Source organism: Nuphar pumila, chromosome 11 (genome assembly GCF_984573655.1).
Source record: "Nuphar pumila chromosome 11, dmNupPumi1.hap1.1, whole genome shotgun sequence".
NCBI lineage: Eukaryota > Viridiplantae > Streptophyta > Magnoliopsida > Nymphaeales > Nymphaeaceae > Nuphar > Nuphar pumila.
In genome coordinates, this window is record NC_143259.1 from 15,116,997 (window position 1) to 15,137,104 (window position 20,108).

At 38.7% G+C, this 20,108-nt stretch overlaps 1 protein-coding gene and 1 non-coding gene across 2 annotated transcripts; one reads left to right on the forward strand and one right to left on the reverse strand.

Annotated features, from left to right (window-relative positions):
* Positions 1-6,480: 6,480 nt before the first annotated feature.
* TRNAK-CUU (transfer RNA lysine (anticodon CUU)) lies at positions 6,481-6,553 on the forward strand. Its single transcript has one exon. It is a non-coding gene; the product is annotated as a tRNA-Lys (tRNA).
* Positions 6,554-12,748: 6,195 nt separating this feature from the next.
* Positions 12,749-19,881, reverse strand: LOC149822080 (heat stress transcription factor A-1-like). The gene is made up of 2 exons (XM_089980795.1): positions 19,511-19,881; positions 12,749-14,360 (listed from the first exon to the last, which is right to left on the reverse strand). The coding sequence occupies exons 1-2, from the start codon at positions 19,739-19,741 to the stop codon at positions 13,077-13,079; spliced, it is 1,515 nt and encodes a 504-aa protein (XP_089836921.1). The 5' UTR covers positions 19,742-19,881; the 3' UTR covers positions 12,749-13,076.
* Between the last annotated feature and the right edge of the window lie 227 nt (positions 19,882-20,108).

Here is a 20,108-nt window from a genome sequence, read left to right on the forward strand (position 1 = left end):
TTAAAGGTATCTCATTATTTTCTTTACTGCTTTCCAATATTTTATTTCTAGATTGCTTTGATATCTCGCAAGTAATCCCATAGCAAAACTAATATCAGGACGTGTGCAAACTTGAGCATACATTATGCTCCCAAGGGCGGCAGTATATGGAATAGTCTTCATTTCTTGTTTCTCAATCTCATTTTGTGGACACTGATGAGAACTAAATTTATGACCTTTAAAGATTGGCACTTCACATGATGAGCAGCTCGACATGTTAAATCTTTCTAAGATCTTAGCAATATAGGCTCTTTGAGATAAACTAAGTAGTCTTTTAGTTCTATCACGATAGATTTCAATGCCAATAACACATGATGCATTCCCCATATCTTTCATATCAAAGTGATTGGAAAGAAAATTCTTAGTCTCACTTAGAAGACTCAAATCATTTGTAGCAATTAATATATCATCCACATATGGAATCAGAAATATAAACTTGCTCCCACTGACCTTTAGGTATGTACATTGATCGGCAATGTTCTCACTAAACCCAAAGGATAAAACGACTTCATTAAATTTCAAGTACCACTGACGGGAAGCCTCTTTAAGCCCATATATGAATTTCTTTAATTTGCATACTAAATTTTCATTTCCTTTCATTTCAAAACCTTCAGGTTGCACCATGTATACTTCTTCATCTGGATTCTCATTCAAAAAAGTTGTTTTTACATTCATTTGATGTAACTCTAAATCATAGTAGGCCACTAGTGCCATAATAATTCTGAATGAATCCTTTCTAGAAACAGGAGAAAATGTTTCTCTATAATCAATGCCTTCCTTTTGAGTGAATCATTTTGCTACAAGTCTGGCCTTGTACCTTTCTACATTACCTTTGGGATCATGTTTGGTCTTGAAAATCCATTTACAACCAACTGGTTTATATCAGAGTTACCGGAAGCGCCTAGGTAAAAGGGGAAGCGCGCTTCAAAAGCGCGAAACGTCGCGCTTTCGAAGCGTGGGGGGAAGCGTCCCCCTTTTTTGGGAAGCGCGCTTCCCATTTATGGGAAGCGCGCTTCCCCATTTTTTTTATTTTTTCGCTTCCGGTTCGCTTCCGAGACGGTTTAGAATTTTCTTTTAAGTGGTCCCACGCTTCCCCGATTCCTAAATTTTTGAAAGTGCCTCGCTTCGCGCTTCGCGCTCCCGTTTCCCGTATCGCTTCCTGCTCCCGCTTCCTCGACTGGTAACTCTGGTTTATATCCCTTAGGTAATGTAACAAGTTTCCAAACTTCATTCTTTTGCATGGATTTAATCTCCTCATTCATGGCATTCAACCATAAATCAGATTTTTCACTTTCAATAGCTTTTATGAATGAGAATGGATCATTATCAGTACCAACATCATAATCACGCTCTTGCAAATATATAATATAGTCATCTGAAACAGCAAGTCTCCTAACCCTCTAAGACCTTCTAGGTGCAAGAGTATGGACTATATTATCAGTATCATCATAGATGTTATTTTGCAGTGGTACATGATCAACATCAACCTCTACAGTGGGTAATGTGGTATGGCATGACTGTTGATCTATCATATCATGATCAATGGGTTCAGACCTCACATCTGTCATAGAGGTAGTAGGTAAAAGATCCCTAACTTCCTCAAATTCCACATTACGTGGAATACTACACATACTCCCACTATTTTTATCATTCTCAATAAACTTAGCAGTGCCAGTTTCAACAATCTTAATGGTGTGCGATGGACTATAAAATCTATACCCTTTTGACCATTCTGGATACCCAATAAAATAACAAGTAATAGTTCTTAGATCCAATTTCTTTTCTTATGGATTATATAATCTAGCCTCTGCTTGACAACCCCAAATATGCATATGCCTCAAACTGGGTTTCCTTCCTGTCTATAACTCAAAAGAAGTTTTGGTAACAGCCTTACTAGAAACTCAGTTGAGGATATACATAGCAGTTTTTAAGGCCTCATTCCACAAAATTAAGGGTAAAGATGAATTGTTTATCATACTCCTCACCATGTCTATGAGAGTACAATTTCGCCTTTCAGCCACACCATTTTGTTGAGGTTTTCCTGGCATGGTGTATTGAGGTTCTATGCCTTTCTCTTCAAGGAATCTAGCAAAAGGTTCAGGAATACGACCCAATTGACCATGTTTATCATAATATTCTTCACCCCTATCAGATCTCACAACTTTGATTTTCTTATTTAATTTATTTTCTACCAACTCTTTGTAAATTTTAAACGTTTTCAAGGACTCAGGTTTTTCATGTAATAAGAAAACAAAACCATAACATGAGAAATCATCAATGAATGTGACAAAGTATTGCTCTTCACTTATACATTGTGGAAATGGACCACAAATGCTAGTGTGAACCAATTGTAAGAGTTCTTCATGTCTACAACCTTGTTTATTCTAGGTCTTGGTTTGTTTTCCTTTTATACAATCGATGCAAGTGTCAAAATCAGTGAAATCAAGATTAGGTAATATTTCATTTTTTACCAAGCTTAACATTCTTGCTTTCGATATGTGACCCAATCTTTTATGTCATAGCATAGAGGAACTCTCATAAATCAAGCAACGCTTAACACCAATATTCACATTCAAAGTAAAAACATTATTAGAGAATGAGCAATCTGCATTTAATTTATAAAGACCATCACATAAAGTTTCAGTACCTACTAAAACAGAATTCTTAAACAAGCTAAACTTTAAGTTCCCAAAACTGACCGAATAACCCATTACATCAAGTTTTGATAAGGAAATCAAATTCCTAGATACTGATGAAACATAAAAAACGTTATAAAGATCTAAATAATATCCAGTATCAAGACAAAGCCTACAAGTCTCTTAAGCCTTGACTTTAGATTTGGTCAGATTGCCCATTAAGATGGAGGATTCACTTTCGTTTGGTTTTCCGTTGGAAAGGAATGCCTGCAAAGAATTTGTAACGTGAATAGCAACACCAGAATCAATTCACCAAGAATTAGAGGATACATTCATAAAATCGGTTTCAAAACAAACACATAAATGAGAATTACCTCTTTTCTCAAACCAATTTTTGCGCTTTAGACAGTCCACCTTAAAGTGTCCCTTCTTATGACAGAAGGGACACCTGTCATCCAGCTTTCTTTCCTCTTGCCCTTTCTTTGGTTGGAATTTCTTTCATTTTTCTTTTCGAGACTTATATTGCTTTGATGATGAAGCTAAATTGACAACCAATGATCCTTCATGTTTCAATCTTTGTTCTTCTTGCACACACATGGATAGCAATTCATTCAATGTCCATGTTTCCTTATGTGTGTTATAAGATATTTTAAACTGCGAAAACTGTGATGGAAGAGAGTTGAGTAGAAACATACTAGAAAAGATTCAGAGATTGTCATCCCCAATGCTTTAAGTTTCCCAGCTATGTCAGACATCTCCATAATGTGCTTTCGCACACCACTGGTACCGTCATATTTCATGGAGGTCAATTTATTAGTGAGCATTCATGTCATTGCTTTGTCCAATCCACTAAATTGTTGTTTAATGGAATCAAGATATTCTTTAACACTCTCATTATCAGGAACAGAACCCCTGATATTCTTTGCTATCGAACTCTTGATTATCATTAAAGACAATCTATTAGAATGTTCCCACTTTTCAAATTTGACCTTTTCTTCATCTGTATTGTTATCAGTAGTGTCATTAGGTTTTTCAGTTCGTAGAGCTAAATCAAGATCTAAACAACCCAAAGTGATGAGAAGCTGCTCATGCCAATCATTATAATTTGATCTATTCAGTGCAAGAATATGGGATAAATGAGAATGCAGGGAAGCCGGAGTCATAGTTGAACAATCAAAGTTAAGCTCCCATTATTGTCATGATGCAGATAAATCATTATGTGCAATTCCAATCATCATTAATATAATCACAGTTAATCATTCATAATTACATGAATATAAATTACGAACAATATTAATAACGCTATGATAATGTCATTAATATTTAATAATTGATTAAAATACTTAAAAGGCGAAGATATCTCTCCTTTGGGATAAGATTCTTCGTGTTAAGTAATTTTCAATCGATTATTAAATTTCAAGTGATATATCGAATTATAGTTACTTTCAAGCAAAACTACAATTCAACACTCTAATGCAATTTTCATTTCAAGAGAAATATCCAAAATTCTCTCCAAAATTAGCAATCCTATATATTAACACATCCTAGATCCTTCGGGGCAACTAGAATAGTGAAATAAGATAGGATTGGTAAATATAAAATTGCCGACAATTAATATTCATAAATATTTCATGCACCTTTAAACAAAATAAGAGCATGAATATTTAGTCCAAATCTTGATCCAATTATGAGATCCATTAATTATGACTTTAAGTCTTTAATTGGATACCATTTCCATTCATGCTAAGATTAATGTACGGATCCAGTTAAAACATGACCCGGATCCACCTCATATCACAACATTTCATGAATACGGTTAGCAATGGCAAGTAGGAAAGTCATAAAGATACGAGGGTAAAATGGTCAATTATGAGGAGGCAAAATGGTTAACCCAATAAAATAGGGCCGTTCAGTTTCCTCTCCATTTCCCTCTCTACATGCATACGGTAATTGAGGGAGTGGAAGAGAACGACCAATTGGCTGACGTCACCATTTGTAACTGCAGCAATGCATTTACCATCGATGGATGGCTGACACCATCCGACCCTCTTTACACGACCATGGCGTAGGTTCTTTGATGGCGGTCATAGGGGGGGTCAGAAGGAGTCTGATCTACTATAATCGTTGCTGATGAAAGTGGGCAGCTCAGCAACACCACTGCCTCCCCAACAACGTTTAGGATCATCATGGGGTTCAAGCCCAATACAGCCCTCTGGATCTAACTTAGATCACGACAACATTGCTCCTGCGATCAGTTGAGCAAGACGATGGCAACTCTAATGGTTGCATATAGGTATTCATTTATATAACTTAAATACAACCCTTGCAGCCGATTCAACAAGGCTAGCACACTGAAAATGTGATTCTAAGTAAATGAACTGAATCCATTATAGTGAATGGCTATAATCATTCGATCATCTCAAATAAGAAGATCATCAACATAAGCCAAGATACTAACCTGGCTTTGATACCATTTGTTAGATTTCGGGCAGCGGAAGAGTACCTGAATCTATGTCGATGATCACTCTGTGCTGCCTTTTATGTGATAGACGATAATCCAGCTTTCATACGATCAAGATTCACACAGTAGAAAACACAATTTACAATAAGTAGTGTGAGTACAAAGACTTCTCTACGTTGTCTTTCTCCCTCTCATTCTTGATGATGATGGGTCTCTTCAAGAAATATTTGACAGACATGAGGGACTAAGACTCCTCCTCTTTGTATCGGGTCTACCCATCAGGACCCTAAAATGAAATCCGTTTCTTTACCTGATTTGAATTGTAAAGTGCTTTTATTAGGTTGGGTCTAAATGTAAATAGATCCAATATTATTTTAACTTTATTTTATGCCGAAAATTCTAACAATTAACCCTCTAATTGTGGTAATTGTACTATGTAGTTCTCTCCAAAATTTCACAAGGTTTTCACATACTCAGCTGAAAACGTAGACACAAAAAAGAAAAAGAAAAATACTCATACCACATAAACTCCTAACATGACCTGCACATAATAGTTGTAGAACATGCAAAAACAACATTCACATCAGTAGATTACTATTAAAGAGAGAATTCTTGAAGATGCAAAACACCCATACACATGGGGCAAATAGATGATATCTACAAGACCCTCATAACCAACTACGCCTTGTGCTAAAGGAGCCACAAAGCGGGTTAGTTCATGAAATTTGGGGTGAAAATGGGAAATGGTAAGGCTCAAAAAACTCAATTAGAAATCGTCTGGCCACACTCACTACAGAAAGCCCTTCACAATCTGAACCAAGGGTGGTGGAGACACTTGACCATGTATCCTCCCATCTCATTTACGGAGCCTCAACATAGAACCAAACAAGAGAAAAAAAAAGAAGGAAAAGCTATGAAGTAGTAGAATGCATGAATCCACTTGATACGGCCATTGTTGGACAGTATATATATATATATATATATATATATATATATATATATATATATATAGAGAGAGAGAGAGAGAGAGAGAGAGAGAGAGAGAGAGGTCACCTCAAGAAAAAGAAGAGCGTCAAAATGGAGAGCAGATTAGGTGATCTGTCAAATCACTTTAAGAAAGTGATTTGAAATCTTCACCGTCCATTATTTCATCCCAAAACACCTCATGGTCCTTGTGTACATTGTGGACGGTGAGGATGCCAAATCACTTTATCTGCCCTCATCAAAACGTGTGCTGCGTTGCGTTACCACCTGACGCTGAAGCAGGAAGGTTTGCATCCAGGGGACGTGGGAAGCATATGCGTATTAATTGAAAGTAAATCTTGTTCCCAACATTGTCAAGTAGCCCGTCTAGCTCAGTTGGTAGAGCGCAAGGCTCTTAACCTTGTGGTCGTGGGTTCGAGCCCCACGGTGGGCGCTTTTTATTTTCGTTTATCAAGTTAGTTTTTTGAGTTTTTTTTAAGGTCATTCCAGATCGGCACCTAAGTCTTCAACATAATCTAGTAATGAACTTTTGAAGTATGCTAAACGTGTTTCGAACTTTGTTTCATAGACGACTTTTGGCATTAAATTTACAGTGAAATCACAATAATCACCTCTAAAATTTTATTAAAAGATTTTTTTTTCTCCTTCAAACTTCCAACTCTTTCCATAAGTTGAACCAATTTGTTGTGGCATGAGCCTGGTGATTACCTCATTTTTTTGTGAAGATATCAAATCATAACCATTTAATTCATAAAGTTGGCATACAAGACCAAGAGTACATTCTAATCGTTGGAGGGCAAAATAAAAATATCTTTGCACTACCCCAAGAAAGGTTAGTAGCAACTGCTGTTAATCTTTACAAATTTTCAAACGTAACCGCAGTCAGTTTTAAAAAGTTTTGATTTTGGATATACATATATAAATCCCAGGTGTTCAAGCAAAGATGTAACTAGGGCTGGTAAACCAGAGCGGATCCTGTCAAACCCAGCAATCTCACCCAGTGTTTGATAGGATCGTTTCTTGTAGAGTTCAAGCTTGTTTCATTCTTCTACCAAGCCAATTCAAGCTTATAATCAGCCCTAGATAAACTATAAGTTTGATCTGGCCAGCTTGTTTATAGAAAAAAAAAGTGTTGTTTAGGGCTGAAGATGATAAGATTACAAAAATACATGTAAAATATATATAAATATATTTCTTACTACCTAATGAGCGTATGTGAGTAGAGCTGAGCCAAATACCTATTGTTTATATTCAGCTTGCTGAGCCTATCTTAAGAGTTTGAGCAAGCACTTTACGACCTGAACATCAGCCGACCCACGAAGCAGCTTGGCTTGTTTCCCAGCCCTTGATGTAACCTGATCAGGTTTGGGTTGGATATCTTGAAAAACCCTTTCATGATCCGTTTGCATAACCCAAGGATCTATGCTGGAGAGAACTCTAGATCGCTCAGAATTCTTCCCGTCCTTGTTATATTTTGCATCCACGTCAACTACATTGAGGGTTCATTAAAGCATAAAAATTGAAGAAAAAAAAAACGAAGCTTGCATTATGCTTCTATAATGCAGTGACCTGCCTGAAAAGCATTCAGTGCCGCTGCATAAAAAATGACCTCAAATTGTAGTTGCCCCTATACTACTTGATAATTGCATCTTAAATCCTTCCACATCATTGAATTATATTCAGTCGCAAATAGTTTTGGAAAATTAAAATTGTTATCACTATATTAATTAAATTCAAAAGTTGTGAAAATCGTGTTAACATTGAGGTAAATTCAGTTTATGCCATCTTTTCAATGTGTCACTATTTTAACATGATTTTACCCCACTGTATCCTTATCTTGTACATTATTATACTTCTTAATTTCAAAATTTTCAGATTTTTCCAATATTTTAATTTTTTTTTCATGAGATTTTCCTTGCCAAGAAAAACCAAATGCAAGATTTGTGACTTTGATTATATCACAAGAGCCTTATGGGTCAATTTATGCTTTTCAGATATGATAAACTAGTTATATTATAATTCCTGCCAAGAAGTACATCAGAATTGTCTGAAGCCTTCCACTGTTATATTCATAAAGTACTTATATTCATAAACTAGTTATATTCAAATATGTTTATAGAAAGGCTTAACAAGGCACTCTTGGAATGGGAAAGAGACAGGAAATTTTTGAAAAAGAATTCATAGCACAAATTTTTCTCAAAGCCATTTTCTGCTGTCCATGGGAAAATTCTCTCCACCTCTGCACACTAAAAAAAGTGGTATATGAAAATGTATCTTTTACCTATTAAATATTTTTCAGAATCCGTATATGAACTTGTAAGATTAGCTTTTAGAGCTGGCAAAAGAAGCTTAGTATGTACAGCCTAGGGTTTGGATTATGGGATGAGACCCAGGCTGCTAGGCTGCTGATCCAGGTTCAAATCCAATGGGTGTCACCCCAAGCCGAAGCGGGGGCAAGGGGTAAGCTTATGGAGTTTTATGCTGTCAGGATAGCGACCGAAAGTACAAGATTTCTCAAAAGAAAATGTACAGCCTAATCACTCTTAGTAACGTAGTCAACAACAAAGGCGTCCATGCACTTCACTAAATCACTGACCATTGGTATTTTGAGATCGCCCCTGTCTGTTGCCTTCATCAACGCCGCTCATTGTGCAAACAAGCAGGGCCCAGACTGGTGACCCACATGACATCAACAGCAGCAGCTCCACTAGCATCCATTGATCTCTTGAATCGATGGTGATGATCTCAAAACACAAATCCATGATATGTATCACCTGATTTGCGGCGCGCCTGCGAGTCACATCTATCAATACACTTGCAAACACGCTCATGAATAAAACGGATTCTAATCGTCCCCACTCATACCCGTTGGTCATACCACCCCTGGATCTCATTTTTGCAAGTTGTTTTGACTAACAACTGTTTGTTTCTTCTTTTTTTGGTATTTACACAGAGAAACCATTCCTAGGATCAGAGACCTAGCTGCGTCTGCGGTACTTATGATCATTGTCCCAACAGCCTAAAACTCCCTGGGCTAACCCCTCTTTTTCTAAAGGTTGTAAAGCATTGAGGAGAGAGAGAGAGAGAGACCTTTAACCAATACCATCAACAGTTCTTTGTTTGTTTTTTTTAGGGAAAGGAAAATATACCATTAACAGTTATGACACTCCTAAAAACTCTATGACCTTTGGCTGCATCATTACAACGTCGACCACAATTACCTCGCATCAAGACTAACCTCCGTCACCACAAACCATCACAGCAACCTTTTTGCTTATAGTGCTCACCACTAACTAGTATTCATTCACTTCTACTAGTCATTCAGTATCTTGGAATAATAGAAATAAAGGAATACTAGTTAGTCATGACTAGTAGAAGTGCAGGAATGATAGTTACTGATGAGCACAATAAGGACAGATCTAACTTGATCACTTTGAACATGCAGAAACCTATTATCTTGAACTAGTGACCTTCTTTGATAACCAATAAAACATATATACCAGTGCTATTCTGTATAAGGCTAAAATTTAGGATATTGTCAAGCGATCCTATGACGATAACGAGATGGTATCGCAACATATTATTAATTAGGGATACTTGCATCAGCACAAGTGCAACAACCTCCTTTTCATGGTATTTCCAAATGCTTATTTTGACAAAAATACTGTCTGTCTTTCCAAGTACTATGAACATGAATCGAGTCCTTCATATTTGACCTTACGGAAATGGTGTGAATGGGCAAGTGACTTGGCTTTAATGAATGTTATCCTGTTTCATAATTTCTATATTAAATAAGTCATGACCCAAACCAAACATTATTGGTGCATTTTGGCATCATAAAAAGAAGCTGACAAGTTCATAATCTTAAGTGTCTCCATTTTTCCATTAGATAGATGTTTGAGCTAGTGAACTTGGTCTCATTTCACTTGATTCCTAATAAGGTGGCTAGCTCGTCATGTGAGTCATTAAGTCGCGAAAATGCAACTGGGACTAGAAACTTAGTGGAGTTAGAAAAGCGATAATCATGTAAATAACATATAATTCGGTAGTATTATGAAATCAAGGGAAAAGCCAATGTTTTAATGCCCGCAGGTTCATTTATTGCCAAGTGAAATTAAATGGAAAGAGTAATAGAAGTGTTCATTTATTGCCAAGTCCATGTCTGAGAATATGATAAGAATTTGTATGGAATGTGGATGTTGACAAACAATCAACAAAGGCAAGTTGCATTGGCTTGATGACTTATATGTGTTTGGGGTCGATCTTTCGGAATGGGGCATGTGCAGTGCGGAGCTCTAGTGAGAGAAAAATGCATCGAGTGTAGAAATGTGCAATATGTGTTCGCTTGATCAATGACGTGCGGTGGTAGCACAACATGCGATAGACATCGGTATCATTGTTAGTGCATCACTGTGTGGCGGCACAGACGTGAAACATTATCCGGTTAAGCAGTGCCAGCAGATCAGAGGATGTTGCCTTTGAAAATTTGGTTAAAGACCTCTTGGCTTGCAAGAGTGTCTCATGCGTAGCGGTTGGACGCATAGGAGTGCGTGTGGATTAGGGCTAATTCATTATTTCTCCAGGGATCACATTAGGTGATTTCAACCGAGTATGGTGACTCAGGACTAAGCTGGTAAACACCTAGGCGCCGACGAATGAATTTGGGTGGTGCTCTTCACTATGATGTTCAATCATCAACTCGGAGCCGCAAGGTCTTCTTCCTTCAGTGATAAGGTTTTGTTATGTCGTGTACATGGAGCTGCAATACGCTTAATGGCACGCAAGATTAAGGTGAAGTGTGTGTCTCTTTCGAAAGTGATAGCTGGTATAGAACGGCTATACACTAAGCAGCATGAACAAAATGGAATGCACATTTGAAAATGCACTTGATCAGCTTCCGCTAAGCAGCTGTGCACGAAGTGATACGCAGGGCCAATGAAAATGATTTATCACATGAAAAGGTGTTGGTACGCAACCTTTGGCTGTTAGGCTGGCCAGGTTGATGCGTCAAGGGTTTGCGAAGCATTCTATGCTCGTAACAAAGCGATAAAAAGGCTTGCGGTTGTAAGAAAGGATCGTCATGTTGCACTGACTTATTGAAAAAAGTAAGCTCGTAACAATATGAACTAAGTGGATTATCATGGTGCATAAGTGGTTGGCTAGACTTGAGGCTAATACACAATTCTCCCTTCACAAACAACTTAGACTAACTGAAGTTTGAGTAAACAAATATTTTATCATGCTACCTTGCTCCCAAAAAACTGTTTGTATTGCCTGGAATAACCTCCAATTTTCTAGAAATCTTTTCTTCCATATAAACCCTTCATATTTCCAAAAAAATCATAGAAAATGTTACGGGCTGCAGTGCATGACCACCATAGGCACCAGGAGGTTTCAAAGTAGTGGGATCCGCATGGCCAAAACGAGCAAAGGAGCCTTGCACACATGCATTGATGGGTTTGGGGCCGAGTACCCATGGGATTGGGTTATGCATGTATGGGTTTGGAACCCAAGAGGTATATTGAATAATGACTGTAAAATGGGATAACAGCCAAGATTGCACTATTGAGATCCCCTCTAAATCATGACTAATACCTTAGTTAAGCTCCCTAAAACAGACACACACATTGACTAAACAATATAGAATAAAGATGGAAATGATACAAATGCCCTTGTAGTATAGGAGAACACCTATGATACAAACTATAGTTCTGGACTACACTGTTTCAGATAGGGATGCTGAAATTAATCAAAAACATCACACAACTACATCCTACAGTCCAAATGCCTTAATCCTACTTCTGGTGGTGACATAATTCAAGACCTTCAAAAATTGTATCTGCTTATCCAACCAACAATTTTAAATTTAAAACAATTAAAGTACATTATAAGAATTTTTAAGGGAAAAGGTACAAGCTAACATAAGCTCATTAAACAAGAATATTTTACTACTAAAATATTCTAATCATTTTTAAAACATTTTATTTGATGAAGCACACATGAATCTATTAACAACAAAGTAAGCACTCACCAAGTTTTTATTTCATGTCCATTCATAATCTTTTCACGACAGCTCTTAAGTTGAACAAAATGATAAGGTTTCAATTTACTAACTGAATGACAGATTGGTCTATAGAGAACCACAAAAATGTGAGTTGCATAACATGAAGTCAGCATTAAGGTGCATAAATCTATAGTCACACCCTTTAAAACTAAATGTTATGATGTCTTACCTTTTAAAACTTCTCTTAAAAAAACAAGAATAGAAAAAATTACACCAAGTTTGCAAACACACGACCAGAATCAGACAGTGTACTCAAAATTCAAAATTCCACCTCATCAAAAAATATCTAGTCTAGGTTTTTCATCTTCTCAACATTCCATGACAACGATTAAAATAGTTAACTGCTTTACTTGAGTTATCGTCCTTCAGTTTGAACCAATGACCTAGATCTTCCTATCCTATGGGCCCAATAACTTTCAACAAATCAGGGTACCTAATATCAAATATAGTGAAGTTTCTTTTGTTGGCAACATGATAATTGATTGTAGAATCAAAGCCTCCACTAAAAGCTATAACCAACCTCAGAGAAATTAATTAGGAAGAACTTAAAGAAAGGTTATACTATTTTAAGAACAAATGGAATAAGTGATTTGCACAATAACTGGCATGTATCTTTGTACACCCCTACAACATTACACCCCCCTTAGTAGCAAAACAAATTAATAGACAAAGCAAAAGGTTGAGTGCACTATGGATCATGTAAGCCCAGTAAAGGTGCTCGCAGATGTTTGTCAATCTCAAGTAGAAAGAAGCTGCATATATGAGGGCAAAGCAGTGGCGTTAACTGACAGTGATTTCCAAAAAGCTCCTATAGCTTGAAATACTGTTGAAGGAAAAACCAGATCACAGGATGTGATATCTTGAGGACCCAAAATTCATATACTGATAAGGTTCACCCATTAGTTTGTGATGAAAGAAGCCCCATCTGTTGAGTAAGATGCTCCAGATTGGCTTTATCCCACCCATTTTCCTTCACTTCCGATTTGGGACCATTTTCCCTTACCGCAGCATCCTGAGTGCTTGACTCAACCTCCTCGATTTCGTATGTAACAGGGGTCTCTTGAAGTAACTGGTCCCAGGAAAAATCACTTATATCTGGCAAAATAGGCATGCCAGCAAACAAAAAATCTGCATCAGCATCTGAAGAGAATTTGTCTGTTTCTATGGGCATAGTCCCATCAACTGGTATATGATCAATATACCCTGCCTCAGAATTGGAAGGCACATATGTTCCACCTGAAAGATCAGCAGCAGCACTTGCTGGAACCAACACTGGAAGCTGAGGGAATTCAGGAATGTTAAGAACTGTGTCTCCAGAGGATACAGACTCTGGCATTCCAGAAGCCATGTTTGCATCTGGTAACTCACTTGAGTTCACAACCATGTCTGGTACACCAGAAGAAGACTGAATCTCTGATAGCACCGTAGATGAGGGAACATCGGAAAATCCTGATGCAGCAGGCAAATATTCAAGTCCAGAAGACAGCTTTACTTCCGCAAGGGTTACCCCAGAAGATTGACTGGATGAGTTGCCATTCTCAAATGTTTCAAAAGTTGATGGAACAGCATCAATCAAAAAACCATCACGGTTGTCTGATGATGGTTCAAACCGGGGAGATGAACCAATGTTAAGTATTTGCATGAGCATGGCTTTTGCAGCCTCGTTAATAGGCTGGTACTTAATTATCTGCCCATCATTCGGAGTGTGTTCACCATCTGACTCAGCATCTTTCTTTGGCAATCGGCGTTTTTTATTGACCCCAGCTATGTGTCTATTAGCATCATTCTGTTGCACCAATTGAGCCAAGAAGCCAGGGCTCTGCATTGCCTTTGCCAAGAATGACATCATCTGCTGCTGTCGTTGCTCCATCCCTTGGAAGCGCTGACCTAATGTCTGCAACTGGTGGTCAGTGGCCTGTTGTTGCTGCCTCAATCGAACCAGCTCCTGCATAAGGACATTCTTATCCCTTTTAAGCCTCTCAATTTCTTCCTCGAGCCCAAACTTTCCAACCTCAACACACGCACCAACAGAGACACTCTGTCCTTGAGGCGGTTGTGGTTGAGCATGGCTGTGGATGGGCTTGCGCCTAGAGATAGTCTTCAACAAATGCTTTTGACCTCTTAAAAACCCATCATTTGCAAATTCCCATCTATCTGGATCAACTTTCCTAAAACCCTGCTCATAAGAAAACGTACTTGAGAAACAAACATAAATAGTCGAAGGATTTAGCTTATTCAAATGCAATTAATTTTGGAATCATCAAAAATGGCATCAAGAAGGGCAAAATTTTACCAACTCTAACATGACAAATACCACACCTTTTCTCCACACTTACACATTGCCTTTACATACATATAGTCTTGTGAATCGCATGAAGACTGTGAGTACATACAATCAAATCGAAACATTTCCATGTCACCAAACCATTTTTCAATCATCCCCCATCCAATCCCTCCCATTCATAGACAGTAGATTTCTTTGTACATGATAATGTCAGCTTTCAGACTCCTTGAATATTCTAACTTAATGAACGCCCCTAAATTAAGGTTGTAGCATTTCTTCACAACGAAATCTATCACATCTCTTCTTCCCATCCTTTTCTTTTGAACAAATAGCAAAAGATATAACAAACAGAAAATCATGAATTGTGCTTAACACAGTGAAGGAGCATACTCTGCTTCTTGGGAAGTCCAGGCAGTTGGATCCCTCAGCCAGAAGGATGGACCATAGTTACCAGTATACGAAATTGATATGAGAAGCTATGCATGAAGCGGAAGCAAGTTGTTTAAAACTGGGTGAAGCGTGAAGCTTGAAACGTTTAGGAAGCATTCAAGAAACAATGGGGAAGCAAATATGAAGCAAGAACAGAAGCGACATAAGAATGATAGCTGGTAAGAAAGTGAAATTGCAAATATTTCGAATTGAAGTAAAAGCAACAGATACGATATTCAAGCAACAATAGATGAACAAATAAACATTACAATCAGTGTTAACTTGTTTACTAACTCATCATTTGAATTATAAACAAGTGTCCTTAGTGAATAATATTGAGGGTTCACATTTTTATCTAATGACTATTCATGTAGTTATCATCTCGCATGAGTTAATTAGTCAAAGGGGATATATGCAATGTCATAAAGCAATTACAAGTGGAGGTGCTCAAAAATCTCTCTGTTAAAGAAAACAAAAGTTAGAAAACTCCAAACAAAAGGGCTCAATAAAAAAATTAAAAAAAAGGCTCCAAAAGAGAAGTGCCATATGTCTTTTTTCTTAGTGCATGCAAGGGAACACATATAGATGGAATAGGAAATGCCATTTTATTTTTCATGAACCATGGATTGAACACAAAAAATGAAAAAAGAAAGATGAGGCCCATATTATAAAGGGTTTTATCCAGGTTCCTATGCTTCTCAAATCTCAATTCTCAAGCCAGAGCCCACAGCAGGGGGGCAAGACCCTCATCTTGGCATGGATCATGAGAGAGAGACAGAGAGGGGTCCTATGACACTGAGACCATCTTCATCTCCTCTTTGAAGTACATACCCTATTTCTTTGTGCGTCTTCCATTTGTTGTGTGGCAGCAAAGAAAGGGAAGGAGTAAAAAAAATGTATTTTTCCCTTTTATGGCATCAAAAGACACTGACTCACCTCCTAGTAGCAATTGACAACTATCACCGATTCTAGCTGCCTCACCTCAACTTAGCCAGCTGGAGTCAATGTAAGAGAGATGGCATTAGGGAAGAACCCAAGAATGGAAAAAAATAGGGCAACTAGGTAACAAGGTAAGGAACAAAAGATAGGAGTTTCCGATTTTTCATTACTTCTTAAAAATACCACTGGCAAACAGAGAAATGCCCCAAAGACAAACTTGTGATTTATGAAGACCACCATTAAAATGAAAAACAAAATTCCACCAATAAAGAGGGATACCACCCTTCCTCTGTTGAGGAAGTGTGTTTCCTATTAGCTCTAAAAACACATTTTGTTAGTTTCGAGAAGTGTGATTTGCTATTTAAAGAAACATGTTTTCCCATAAAACAGAAACATGCTTCTTATTTTTTGGAAGCATGTTTCTTGTTGCTTCCCCTATATTTGGAGAAGCAATATGTTTCATGCTTATGAAGTGCGGTTGGAGGGAAGTGCATTTCCCTATGCACCTAGGCACTTTCGGTAACTATGGGATGGATTAAATTTCTGTTTTCAGATTATGTACAGCTGAATAGCACATTGGTTTCACAATGAGAATTTCCCAAAACCAGCTGGCTGGTGATACAGAATGGAGGAAGAGAATGAGACTGGTAGACCACTATCTTTGAGGATATTTTCATTAGATCAGCAAGTGATAATGAAATAATGAAATCTTATGGTTGGATATGGTGAGAGTCGTGAAACTGATCAACGTAGCACTTCTATTTTTTCTATAACAGAGCTGAGGGAATTAAGACCCCTCCTTTTACAACAGTTATTCAACCACCTACAGTCAGATCGTTTTGAACTTGCAACATCCCATCACATGGTGATGTGCACTAACTACCCCTACCAGACTGTTACAAGTTACATGGCTTGGGCTAGATCCACTTGGATCAGAAAACTTATATTTGGGCATGGAAGATGCATTCGGGACCATTTAGCTTGTAAGTAGGCTTAATGATCTTGTAATTGGGTCATGGGTTTGGAATATTTGTGTATTAGGATCCATAATCTATGAGAAGGGTGTAAAAAGGATACAAGGGTATTTTGGTCTTGAAAAGTCTCTCTGAGAATCCTTGCAATAGAGATGTCTTGTGTAGCTTCTAGAGGAAGTCTTGGTTTAGAGAGTCTATAAATAAAACCTCTAGCCTTCATTTTGTAATCTTTGGACAATTAATGAATTGAGCACTCTTGTTGAGTTCTCTTGGCTTACTCTAGTTCTCTAGTGTAGGATTGAATCTAACCTAGTGTTAGAGAGACTCTAGGGCTTAGATCTATCTAAGATCTAGAGATCATCTTGTACTCATCTCTCCATTAAAGTTGTCCATCTTATTCCATCTAAACCTCCCACAATCTTAACCGTCTATCTTATTCCATCTAAACATCCCACAATCTTAGCTGTCCAACATCTCCATACTCAATCCTGTCTTATTTCCCTCAAATTCCACCTAGATCTAGGGGTGGACACCCGGTCGGCCCGCCCACGGCTAATCAGGTACCCAACCCGACTAGGGCTACACTGTGTGGTCCCAGCCCAAAAATTATCAGGCCAGGTCTGACCCGATAGCTAATCGGGTCGGGCACGGGAACAAGTGTAGGCCTGAGTGGGCACTTATGGACTTAACAAAAAAGTAAAAGGTTAAGGAGTTAAAACCCTAACCCTTAAACTCTTTTACTTTTTCCCTTACCTCCCCGCCATTTCGCCCTTACCCTACCTATTGCGGCTGCGCACCACCGTTCGGCCACTTCTGGATGTTACTTTCCACTCCACCGGCCAAGAGGAGGCCCATGACACGTTGTGGTGAGGTAGGATGACTCTCTCTCTCTCTCTCTCTCTCTCTCTCTCTCTCTCTCTCTCTCTCTCTCTCTCTCTCTCTCTCTCTCTCTCTCTCTCTCTCTCTCCACAAAACGCTTGGGAAGAACCATTGTGTGAGGGAAGAAAGTTTTCCTTTATACATTCCATGAGAGAAAAAAAGAGTGGAAAAAAAAAAACTAAGGAGGCTCCTAAGATTCAACAATTATCAGGTAGATAGGGAATTGGCAAGACAATGATGGCCTTCAGCAGCAATCTTCAGCATTGCATTTCATCAGAGCTTCGATTTTCCGGATCATTCTTTCTGTTTCCTTTCATACTAATGTTGTTGAATAGAAAAAATAAACAAAAAGGAAAGATTATAGGTTAGAGACATTTTTAATTCTAATCAGTTTGTGAAAAGCGTTGAGACGCTCCACCAAAAACCGAGACGAGGTGTAAAGCATAAGCCTCAATTTTTTTTTTTGAAAACTTAAAAAAATTAAAATATCTAAAAATACAAATAAATCCTTCTCCTTCTCCTTCTCCTTCTCCTTCTCCTTCTTCTTCCTTTCTTTTTTTTTTCTTTTGCGCCTCAGGCTTGCTTCTTGAGGCACAGAGGACCGCGCCTCAAGGCGAGGCACGCCTTTTGCTCCTCAAGGCGCGTTTTTTATAATGCTGATTCTAATGCTTTTTGAGATTTCTCGAATTAGGGTTCTGGTAATCTCTTTCCCATGACAGTTTAAGTTTTGGTGGTTTTGCATTCATGTTTAATTCGGGTCAATTTGGTTACTATTCAGGCCTACCGGGTGTCAGGTCATAACTCGGGCTTGTTGGATATCGGGCTCTAGGCAGGTCACGGACATCAGAATGAAAGTCCTACCCGATAATAGTCAGGTCGGGATTTCGGCAGCCAGGGAAGCCATTCGGGCCAGTCGTGCCTTTGAGGGCCTGTTATCGGGGCAGCCCAGCCCGACACCATGTCCACCCCTAACTAGATCCAAGGTTGCAAGCTTGAGGCTTGTAATACAAATGAGTAGAGCCCCCGTTGGTCTTATCAACATAGCACTTGATAGAAGAGAGAAAACCGAGCCTGGTTAACAAGAATATCATGAAATCAATGTATAGGCTTGCATGTTTCAGTTGCATCCTGACTCCTAAAGAGCATAAACCCATAGCCCAGAAACTGGCTTGTTTAGCGATAATTGGACAGGGTTATATATCGAAGGATAAACCACAGTGGTTTCCTAGTAGGAGTAATATGTGACTGCATTGTTATACACTGATTCATTCGGCTTGCAACTGGAATGTGTACACCTAATCGCATCTTGAATATCAAGAATTTAAAAAAAGAAATCACGAAGTTCAAAAAGCCTAAGATCCCGTGGCCATAAGTCATAGAAGCAAGTAGTTCAACTAATGAATTCAAGGGAGAATAAAAAGAAAAAGAAAACAAAATAAGACGCTTAACATATTAGCGTAAAATAAAGAACGATATGCACTGAATTCTGCAATAAAAGAACCAGAGTTTCCCACTAATGCCAAATAAATGCATCAAATCCGAGAAAATTTCAACAAAAAAGATCAACCAAAATCCTCCCAATTCCCAAAACCCTATTTCTCGATCAATCACAAGAAACCCACAAACAGAATCACGCAAGCAACATCAAAATCGTCCAACTCAAACACAAAACCCAGAAAACTCAATCGAACCAAACGAAACCGTCGCCATTCGACCACATAAACAACCACAACCACACCTGTCGTCAATAGTCCGCGGAAGCGAAATCGAATCCCCAAAGCAACCATCAAAGGAAAGAAAAAACGACGGAATCGAACTCACGTAGGTGTTGAGCTGGCGGACGAAGCTGGAGAAGTTGTTGTGCTTGAAGTACTTGGGGAGAAGATCGCGGGCGAACTCGGGGGGGTTCCACACGACGAAGCTGTTGTTCCCTTGGCTCCACGACACGATCGAGTCGGTGGCTGGGTCGTCCACCATGTCGTACGTCTTGCTCAGGAAAGGCGGCGGGGCGCCCGCCCCCAGACCGGCATGCCCTCCTCCTCCCTCCTCCATCCCTTCCTGCCTACCTTTTCCGGCCAAAACCCTAACCCCTCATCTCCGCGGACGACGACGGCGAAGGCCGATCCTGCAAAATTTTTACGGCAAATTTGGGGGCGAAATTAGGGTTTTTCTGCAACTCGGTTTTTTTCCTTCTTTCTTGGGGAAAAAGACGACGGAAGGCGAGAATCGAGCGACCGTGAATTGAGGAGAAGATGTGTTGGGGGGAGCGAAGATATATGAAAGGGGGGGAGATGTACGGGAGCGAGGGTAGAATGGTAATTTAGAGTGGAGGAATATGCGAAGGCTGGTGCGAGGAGCCGCGCGGGATAGCGAGGGCTTTGAGCGCTTGGCGACAGTTATTATTTTTCTACCTCTTTTT